The sequence below is a fragment of the Zalophus californianus genome, chromosome 11, assembly GCF_009762305.2.
Source record: "Zalophus californianus isolate mZalCal1 chromosome 11, mZalCal1.pri.v2, whole genome shotgun sequence".
NCBI classification, from domain to species: domain Eukaryota; kingdom Metazoa; phylum Chordata; class Mammalia; order Carnivora; family Otariidae; genus Zalophus; species Zalophus californianus.
Window position 1 is genome coordinate 113,364,425 of NC_045605.1, and position 9,962 is coordinate 113,374,386.

At 64.3% G+C, this 9,962-nt stretch overlaps 1 protein-coding gene across 1 annotated transcript; it reads right to left on the minus strand.

Annotated features, from left to right (window-relative positions):
• Nucleotides 1–241: 241 nt before the first annotated feature.
• On the minus strand, nucleotides 242–7,821 carry PKP3 (plakophilin 3). The gene is made up of 13 exons (XM_027579702.1): nucleotides 7,438–7,821; nucleotides 5,391–5,470; nucleotides 4,629–5,254; nucleotides 4,416–4,539; nucleotides 3,795–3,999; nucleotides 3,308–3,482; nucleotides 2,730–2,847; nucleotides 2,488–2,658; nucleotides 2,223–2,408; nucleotides 1,541–1,694; nucleotides 1,130–1,322; nucleotides 971–1,058; nucleotides 242–735 (listed from the first exon to the last, which is right to left on the minus strand). The coding sequence occupies exons 1-13, from the start codon at nucleotides 7,667–7,669 to the stop codon at nucleotides 700–702; spliced, it is 2,388 nt and encodes a 795-aa protein (XP_027435503.1). The 5' UTR covers nucleotides 7,670–7,821; the 3' UTR covers nucleotides 242–699.
• Nucleotides 7,822–9,962: the final 2,141 nt, after the last annotated feature.

Below are 9,962 nucleotides of genomic sequence, written 5' to 3' on the forward strand. Positions count from 1 at the left end.
GTGTGAGTCCCTGGTCAGGACACCCCAGGCCCAGCGAGGCAGGGCAGAGAGAGGTGTTGGGTGTGTTTGCCACATGAGGACAGTCCAGCAGGGCAGCACCGAAGCCAGGAGAGCTCATGGCTCTCCCAGGAGTGGTCACTCTGTGCACAAGGCCCCCAGCTCTACTGTGTCTGGACCTCAGCCGGTAGCAAGGTTGACTCTGCTGTCTGCCCTGCTCCCTCCACTCTCACCAGCTCTCCCTGAGGGATACTCTCTTCCTCGTCCTGGGCTCCTGACCTGGAGAAGCCTCTGGGTGTGCTCAGGGTGTGAGTATCCTCAGGGGCAGGCATGGTTGTGCTCAGGGACACTGCTGAGTCCCTGCATTGGACCCCGGGTTGGGCCAGCCGAAGAAAGTTGCAGGGCTGTGTTCACGGCCACCTTTATTCCCAGCACTGGGAATATTCCCAGACCTGGTCACCACCCCACACACCAGAGCAGCCTCAAGCCCTGCCCTACCCCCTGCCCTATAGAAGCCATGTCCCTGCAACCAGCCCCCATCCCCTCCCTGGTGCCCTAGGCCCTTCAGAGTTGCACATGGGGCTCCAGCGAGAGGCCCCAGGCCATCAGCCTCCGCTGGGCTGGCCAGTGAGCAGCGCAGAGCTGAGCCTGTCCCTTGGAGGCTGGGCCACGCTGCATCCTCCTCCTCCAGGAAGTCCTCACCTATGGGCCCAGGAAGTCCTCCTTTCGATAGCCCTTCTGCAGTGGAGAGGGGGCCCAGAGTTAGGGTGCCTGCCTTCTGGGCCCTGCTCTCCCCAGGCCCCACCCTTCCTGGTCTGGGCCTGGACCCCTTTCTCTGGGTCTCTGGTCTCCTCTCCCATGTTTCCCACTCCCTGAGCCTCCTGCTCACAGGAGTTCCTCGGTCCACCCCCTCCCCGCCCCCCCCACCCCCGCCCCCCTGACGTCCTGCACCCCGGCCTGCCCCAGAACATACCGCCCGGAAGTCTCGGTGAAGCTTGCTGTACTGCCACAGGTTGGCCAAGAGGCTGGAGGCTGCTCGGGAGGACTTCTCACTGTCGGGACTGGCGGGGAGCTGGGGTCAGCAGACACACAGGCTGGGCGGTGGGCAGGGGTGCGTGGGGGAGGGGCTCACCTGTCCCGCTTCTTCTTGATGAAGACCAGCTTTCGGAGCCCGTCAAAGTAGAGCAGGTCCCGGGCGGCAATGGGACTGGCCACCACCAGATTGTTGAGCACTGCGATGATGTTGACCAGCACATCGGCTGGGGGGGACTTCTCACCCACGCTGCCGGGAAGCTTCTCAATCAGGTGACTCACCACCTTGGTGGCTGCCGGGAGGCCAGGAGGTCAGGGGGGCGGGAAGCCAGCCTCCACCTCCACTCCCAGCCACCTTAGCACTTCCGGTCCCCCCCCCACCTCCTGTCTGTTCACCCAGGGCGAGCTTGCCATGGGCCCCCCCAAATGGACAACAGAAAAGAAGATCCAGGTGTGAACCCAGGTAGGCAGGGTGAGGGCAGAACCCAGGCTTCAGGACGGCCTGACTCACACATCTCATCCTTGTTCCTGGCATTCCGAGACAGGTTTCGGATGAGGCCAGTCAGTGAGCGCAGCTGGTGGTGGTCAGCGGTCCGAACCCGGTCCAGCAGCGGGTTCAGGATACGCTCCTGCCCCAGAGCCAGGCGGCTCAGCACGCCCGCCCACTGCAGGGGGGAGAGGAGCTGGTGACAGCGGGCGAAACCCCGGCCCCCAGGGCCTGTACTCTAGGTTGGTTCTTCTCTCTGTCCCTCTCTCCCCCTCTCTCTGTCTGCCCAGCCAATCTGGGGGATTCTGAGGCAGGAATGGCCCCTCACTGTCTCTCACCCGCTCAGTGCACCATTCCCTAAGAGGTCTCCCTGCTTTCGTCTTCACACCCCGGCTGGGAGCCTCACCAAGTGTGACTCGGGTTGGCCCCGCTTCAGCTCAAACCTCTCCTTAAAGCCAGCATAGGACCTAAACATCGGGGGCCTCCGGGGCCTGTCTGGTTTGGGATGCTGGCCTCATGCTCCCTGCTGTGCCCTTCAGGTGTGCCTCCGGCTGCACGTCCCGTCCCCCTCTCTGATGTTTTGGCTCATCCACATATTTGCACTCATCCTGCCATCCCGCCCCAACAGAATAAACTGCTAGAGCCCTCCTGTGCCCTCTCTGTTCACCCGCGTGTCCCCTCTGCGAGGCCAGGCATGGGCCCTCACCCTGCGGTCGCCCGCGGTGATGTTCTGCAGCGCCCCAGCGGCCGCCTCAGTCGTGTGTGGGTTGAGCTCACAGCGCTGCAGCAACCGATTGTACAGTCCTACGATCTGGGGGCTCCACAGCCACTCGAGACCCTTGGGGTCCTTAGACACCTCGGCGAAGGTGAGTGTGTCGGCCGTGAGGGGCAGCTGGGTGGGAGGTGGGGAGGGTCAGCTGGGCTCAGGCCGGGGGGCCCACCAGCTCCCAGCTGCCCGGGTCTGTGCCCACCTCTCGAAGCCGCCGGCTCTGAGGCGTGAAGCAGCCCACCACCTCGCTGGGCGGCGCCCCAGCCATGTCCCTGCGGCCCCTGCCCTCGAGCCGCTGTAGGGCTGATGGCGGCATCTCGTCATACAGGCGGTAGGACAGGTTCCTCAGCACGCACACAGCATTCTCCACGCTCTGCAGAGGGCAGACCGTGGTCAGAGTGGACGGGAAACCCCCCGGGCCCTAAGGCAATGGCCGCCCCTCACCTTGTCCTCGCACTTGCCCACGTCCAGGGCATGGTTGATGTAGGTGACCAGGGCATCCACCAGCCCGTGGCACTCACGCATCTTCTGGCGAGTGGCCTGGGAAGCTGAGCTGAGGTTCCTGTGGGTGGAGACGGATCGGAGATCCCCAGTGGGAACCAAACCCAAGGGCTGAGACCCTGAGCCCCAGCCCTCTCCTTCCCCTGAGCTGGGCCCCACCCCTTAGCACCTGCTGGCCCTGGTCTCTCTGCATGCCCATCCCCCATTCACCCCTCTGAGTGTCCAGAGTGGGGGTTATGAATGTCAGATGAAGTCCCCGATGTAATGAAACCTGAGCCTGCGCCCCCAGGACCTATGACATCTGACATGTCAGCCACACCCAGCTTCCTGTCCCGCTTCTGCATCAGCACCTGTGCCTCTTTTGGCCAGCGCCCCCACCCCCGGGCCAGCTCCGCCTTGCCACTCAGACTTCAGTCAAAGGCCCCTTCCCCGGGCCTCCCCTGCTCCCTTCCAGGCACTCAGCTCTCTCCCCTTGGCCACCCTCTTGGCCTCCCCCAGCTGACTGCCCCCTACCCATGCACCTGAGGAACCCTGTGGCATTATAGAAGATTTCAGCCTCGGAGGCATTCTGCTGGATGAGGGGTGGTCCCCCGGCCCCGGAGAGGGGGCTCAGCACCAGGTCCGTGAGCTGCTCCAGTGTGTCTCGGGCCAGGCGGTCCTTCAGATGGTCGCTGGAGGACAGGTTCCATAGGATCCCTGGGGCAGGTGGGGCCACGGCCGCGGTCAGTGACAACCTGTTGGTCCCTCCAGCCCCTCCAGGTAGCATTTGGAGCCTCCCCCAGGAGCCCCCCTAGAAAGCCTGCGTGTGAGCTGCAGGTCCTGGGGGTGTGACACAGCAGAGAGCACAATGCTTGGGGACAAGGGGTCTGGAGGCTAGCTGCGGAGATGTGCCACTGGAATAGCTGTGGGGGTGGAGGGCAGTGGTGGGGACAGAGAACAGAGAAAGGGACAAAAAGGCAGAGGGAAGGAGGGGCGCTGGCGCGGGGCTGTGGGTGAGGCCAGGGCCACCTGTGACGTTCTTGCGCAGCTCGTCATCTTGCTCACGCAGCGTCCGCAGCAGCTCGAAGATGCCACTCTCCTCCACCAGGGCCAGCTTGTTGTCCGCGTTGTCGTAGATGAGGTTGCGCATGGCACCCGTGGCGTGGCGCTGCACCTCCTGGTTGGCATGGTTGAAGAGCTTCACCAGCCTGGGCACGGCCTGAAGGCTGCGGGCCTGCACGCACGGGCACGTGGTGTTAGAACTCATGTGCACACCGCACAGGTGCGTGTAGATGTGTGCGAGTACATGGCGGCGTATACCGATGACGGAGACGTACGCGGGTGTGCACACGTGTGTGCAGATGTGTATCGACGTATGCAGCCGTACGGAGAGGCATGCCTATGTGTGTAGCTGGATGCGGACGTGCTCAGACGTGTGCACAGGTGTGCAGGTGTATTGTGAGTGTGCAGATCACTTGCTCCTCCCCCTTCTCTGCTGGGGAGGCTCTGGGCCAGATGGGGTCTGCCCAGTCAGCGTGGGGCGTCAGTGAGAGGTGGTCAGGGGCCGGAAATCAGGGACCAATAGGGTGGTCAGCAGGGGTATTCATAGACCAGCGAGCCACCTGTCCGCCAGCAGGGGTGGTCGGTCACCTGCTTCTTGGCTCCAGCATCGCTGTAGCACTTGTGCTGGATGTAGGCTGCTCCCAGCACCTGCAGGTTGGGGTCTGAGGCCATGAGGTACTTGACTGCCGAGGGCAGGTCAATGTCATCAAATCTGTAGAGACAGGGGTCAGGGGTCAGTGTACCCTGGGGACGGGCCAGGGCCACGGCAGAAGTCCCCTCCCCAGGCCAGGCCCAGCTCACCCGCTGCTGAGCCTCTGCAGAGTGCGGTGGCCGCCGTAGCTGTCTAGTCCACGCATATCTGGCAGGTGGCTGGCGTCAGCCAGGCTCAGGCTGAGGCTGCGCACAGACGGTGCTCGGGCCACAGGCTCCAGGACACCCCCTGGCGCCGCCCCAGCCCCGATGCGGCTGCGATGGCTGCCCTGGAATCGCTGGAGGGTCCGCATGGCCGGTGCACGGATGGTCCGGCTGGGCGGCCCCTCGGTAGCCTCCGGCCAGTCCAGGGCCCCTGCCCGGCTGGAGCTGGCCTGGTGCTCATAGGCGAAGGGCCTGTAGGCAGAGGCAGCCGGGGGCTCCAGCTGCTCGGACACCACGCTGTAGCGGTCATCCAGGCCTCCAGCCCCCAGCCTCAGCGAGCGCAGGGACAAGGTGTCATAGTCCACCCGGCTGCCCATCCCAGCGCGCTCATGGAAGGATAGGGGCCGGGTAGGCATGGGTACAGCGGGCTGGGCTCCCCTGTACCCTGCAACCCCAAAGGTGCTGCCCCCGTTGTGGGCAGAGCTCAGCCTCCGACTGGAGCTCAGGTCCACAGCTGAGCGAGAAGACCAGGAGGCAGGGCTGTAGGTGGGCTTGGCAATGTGCCGGAAGGTCTGTAGGGAGGGCAGGGAGGAGAGCAGTGAGGGGGTGTTGGGGGCTCACTGGTCCCTCTCCCTGACCCTGGAGCTTCCAGCTTCCCCCCAGCCTCCCCCACGAGACCCTCCAGGGCACGGGGAGAGTGTCACTCACAGAGGTGTTGTCCCCACCGAGGCCCTGGGAGCGGGAACTGAAGCCAGCCTGCAGGGTGTGGTACTGACCGCGGGATGTGCCTGTTGACAGGAACAGTGGTAGCCTGGCTGGGTCAGATGGCTCATGAGTCTCCTCCAGTATCAGCCCTGGTCGGACCTCTCCCACAGCCCCCTGTGCCCCTCCAGCTGTGCTGGGGGACGGGCGCCCCCACACTCACCCCCCTGACCTCTTGGTCACCTGAGAAATGTGCCAGGGACTCCATCAGCTTTCCAATCCCTGCCAGGGCACATGCCCGGCCCCCTCCTCCAGGAAGCAACGCTGACCTCCTGTGAGCCCGTCCTGTGCTATGGTCACACAGGAGTGATGCCGCACTTGCCAAGGACACACAGTCCCCTGTCCCACCTGGAAGAGCCACACCCACCCCATCCAGCCACACAGGAACCGGGGGTGCTGGCGCCAGCCTGACTCTGGTGAGTGGACAAACAGGTGGGTGGGCGGAGGGTGGGGAGATGGGGGAGGAGGAGGGAGGGCTGGTGGGACCGTTGGAAGGGAGGATGGACAGAGGGATGGGAGGGCGGACAGATGGATGGCTGCTTAGAGAGACAACAGTCGGGTGAAAGTCAGACGGAGACAGAGCACGGGAACGGACGGGTAGGTGGGCTCCATGGTCTCTGGACAGGGCGGGGGGCGGGATCAGCCTCTGCTAGGGTCCCTGCTGGGGTCACGTCATATGTCCCCAGAGAGCCTGGCCAGGTGACCGGCTGAAAGGACTCATGTTGTGGGCGAAGGAGGGGGCCTCAGCCTCTCCCCCAGCCTCTGTGAGCTGGACGGTCTGGGGGCTCCCCTCCCAGCACACTCCCCAGACCCGCCCTGGTTAATGAGGCTTCTGGGCAGGGGCTATTAACCCTTTGACGCTAGTGAGGCTCAGCCTGGGGGGGCACACCTCCAGCCTGGGGACCTTACTCCCACCCCCAAATTATACTCCTTCCCCTAATTGGCAGGGTTGCCAGGGTGGTAATTAACCCCTCCCTGCTCCCTCCTCCACCCCATGACCCCTGGGCACCCAACTACTTAGCCCCAGCAAGGCTGAGGCCCAGGCAGGGGAGGACTCAGGAACCCAGGCTGCTCTGGCTGACCCTCCTCCCCCCCCAAGTGGCCCGCATCTGGAGACCTGTCCCGGGAAAGGGCCCTCTAAAGGTCGTGTGAATCACTGTGAGAACTGGTGTCTGGACTCCTGACATCCTGGGAAGTTCCTCTTACTATCTAACCTCGATCCCTGTTGCTGCAGCCTGGCAAGGGAGGAAATGGCATTTCCAGAGCAACTGCCCTGAACTCAGTGTGTGTGAGACCCTTTAAGGCACACGCACATCCACACCCACGTGCACACACACACACGCGGGGGTCTGCCTGGCACTGAGGAGGCACTCCCCCACTTGCTGTTCTCACGAAGAATAACTGGGTCAGGCCTCCGGGGCCCTCCCTTGCAAGTCCCCAGGGAGACCCTGGTCCAGACAGGCAGTTGGCTCTGGTCCAGGTTCCCCAGACCCGCCCCCTCGCGTTTCTGTCTGCTCATTCCCTTGGGGCCTGGGGGGTGGTGGGGAGGGATGCTGGAGTCTGGGTGTCTGTGCCTTGGTGTGCTTCTGTCCCTGTGGGACTGACGTGTGTGAGCCTGTGTTATGTGGGGCCGGACGTGTACAGGTTCCGGGTTTGCTGACAGAGACAGGCCCTGCCTGGCCTGCCATGTGCCAATCCTGCCATGTGCCGATGGCGCTCTGGGCTGAGGCGACAGGTGGGGCCCAGCCGGGCTTGGCCGCGAGGACCCCGGGGGTCCCTGCTGGATGGTGGGAGGCCGCACCCACGTCTTCTCCCACACCTGGTGGGGCGGGGTGGGTGACTCAGTGCAAGGCCTCGGTGAGTCAGGGCGCTGAACTCCAGCGCCAGCCCTACCACGGCCTCTGGCCCTCGTACCACCACACCCACTGAGACCACCTCTACCCACGGCCACCGTTCCCACTGCCCGGCACCCACCCTGCGGGCATCCGCTTACCTCTGGCTGCCTCGGTGGCCCCCTCAGGCTCAGCTGCCCCGTTGTGCCGAGCCTGCTGGCCTAGCTGCAGGAGGCGGGCACGGACCTGTTCCTGGACACGGGCTGCCCGCAGCTGCTCAGCGTCCGGCCCCTCTGCGCCCCGGCGGTCCAGCTGCAGGTCAGAGGGCAGCGCCAGGGAGCACACACCGGCCTCAGGCTGCAGGGCCGACAGCAGGAAGTTACCGTCCTGCATGGCGGCAGATGCGCCCGGCCGGGTCCGCTCCTGGCCTGGGCCGCTGGGGCCTCCTCCGGCCTGAACGTCTTCACCGTCCGGGCCCCGAAGTCCCCTCCCCACTGGCCTCGCCCAGAGCTGGCCAGGAGACAGACGCCGGCCCAGCCCTGAGCTTGGCTGGGGGCGGGGACACCTGGGCCAGGTAAGAGGGAGGGGCCACCACCTGCTTAAGGTGGAATTTGGGCGGAAGAACAGGCCGGCACCCTAGCCTGGCTTCCCTATTCCTTCCACATCCCAGGACAGAGCAGCAGGGATCTGGGCCCGGCTTAGTTCCCAGCTTTTGTTCCCAAGCCACCATGGGCCCTACTGTCCTGCGTGTCAGGGAAGGGCCAGGGTAGGCCACTGGGGAGCCTACGGGCAGCCACCTCCGTGAGTCTGAAGGGGAGGGGTTTTCTTTGCCTGGGTGACTGGGGGCTCCAGGTAGCCCCTCGAACCAGGCAGCCAACCCTGAGCTAGGCAGGGGTCAGTGCTAAGAGTGAGGGTTGGGGATAAAGGGCTTGGTGGAGTTTTAGGGTAGAAGAGGGCCCTATGGACCTTGATCCTTGGTGCCCAAGAGATCCCAGAAGCAAACAGATAGACTGGCCCACCCCCTAGGCTCATGACCTTCCTGATCTCTGTCCTGTAGACCCCAGAAGTTGCCCTCATCCCCCCAACTTCTGTAGAGGCCTCCAAAGGGCTGGCTTGGCCCTCTCTGGCACCCCTCCTGGCCTCCTGCCCCCCAGGCCATGGGGTAGAAGGCCATTCCCTCCACGTGAGTCAGGGCTCAGCTCAACAGAGCTCTGACAAGGCAAGGTAGGCAGGAATGCTGCAGGGCATTGACTCAGAGGGGCCCTCCTGCCCAGGCTGGGGGTGCAGGAGCTGGGGTGTGTGTGTCAGGGGAGGAAGAACCCAGGAGTCTGACAGAACAGTGATGAGGAGGGGTCGGCAGCAGGGGTGGGGAGCGGGGCCCAGGCTTCGCTGGGCTTGCCCCCAGAACGTTTCCCTGGGGTGCTCCCATCCAGCTGGACCAGCATGCTGCAAGGCCTCCTGAGTAGGTCTGGAGTGAATCCAGGATAGGCCCCTGGTGGACTGAGTAGGGGCAAAGGGTGAGCTGACCAGGGCTGGAGGGGTAGGGGCTGAGTGGCCTCAGGTACCTCCTGGGCCCCCGCCTTGAGAAGTCACGGTGGGGCTCACTCTAACAGCCTCTTCTCTCCCATGGGAGGCCTTTACCCTGGTCTCCTGAAGACATTTGCCTTAATCTGTAATCAGTCTTTTCAGGGGATGTGGTCCCAGGTGGGGATGGTGGTTGGGGAGCCTGGGGGTGAGGAGGGAGGTCTGAGTCAGAAGGCAGGCCTAGGAGTGAGGTCAGTGCTGGAGAGGGGTAGGGGTAGGGGTAGGTTCAAGGGGGAGCAGAGCGTCCCCAAAAATCGCAAGGTGAAGCCTGGGGTGGAGCCGCTGGGCCAGGGTGGGTGCTCAGGTGGGAGACCTACCGTGCTGGTGGTCTGGATACTGCCGGCCCCATGGCTCATCCCGGAGGCCACTGCTGCAGGCCAAGGGGTCCTGGGCTCCATCCCAGGCCCGGCGTGTCTGTCCGGGGTGGCCTCTCACTGCAGTACAGGCCTGTGGGGGCACTAGGAGGGCGGGGTGGGAACGCCCGCACACCCAGCTCATCAGACCGGTTGCTTCCCTGGGAGACGTGTTTTGTGTGGAAAAATCCTGGGAGACAAGTTTGTGCGGCGCTGAGTGCACCTGGAGGCACACGCCTGGCACGGGCCTAGGGCCCGCCCTCCATTTGGGGTCTACCTGGGCCCACCTGGGGCCCTGCAGAGGCCTGGCCTGGCAGCCTGCCTGGGGAAGCCAGACTCAAGGCTGCAGGTGGGGGTTCAAAGGGCTTGTGGGGTGGCCCCAAGGGGTAGGCCGGGCTGCAGAGGGATGGAGGGGGCTTTGGTGCAGTGGCATGGCCAGGAGAGCTTCCAGTGCCCCAAAGCTGTGTTGAGCCTTCCTGAGGACCTGTGGACCCCTCCCCCACCATGGGCCTCTCACCTCTGTGGCTCAGTACTCCTGGAAAGCCTGGGATCTTGGGTGCACTTTCTCTAACCACTGCAGGGCCAGGGGGACTGGTCATGGCCCGGACCTGTTACCACCACGCTCAACGCCAGGCTAGGAGCCACGTCGGACCCCTGCAACCAGCCTTCTGTTCTGTCCTCCCCAGAGTTCCCTTTTCCCTGTAGCCAGTGCTTGGGGAGGGGGCACAAGGAGGATTCAAGCTTAGGCT

Bases quoted from the DNA above. Each gene is read 5' to 3' on its own strand.
- PKP3 (XM_027579702.1), bottom strand. From the start codon at position 7,669: ATGCAGGACGGTAACTTCCTGCTGTCGGCCCTGCAGCCTGAGGCCGGT. The intron at 4,000-4,415 runs GTGACCGACCAC...CCGTGCGTGCAG, and splicing joins ATGCTGGAGCCAAGAAGCAG to GCCCGCAGCCTTCAGGCCGT. The intron at 1,059-1,129 runs GTGAGCCCCTCC...GCTCCCCGCCAG, and splicing joins ATCAAGAAGAAGCGGGACAG to TCCCGACAGTGAGAAGTCCT.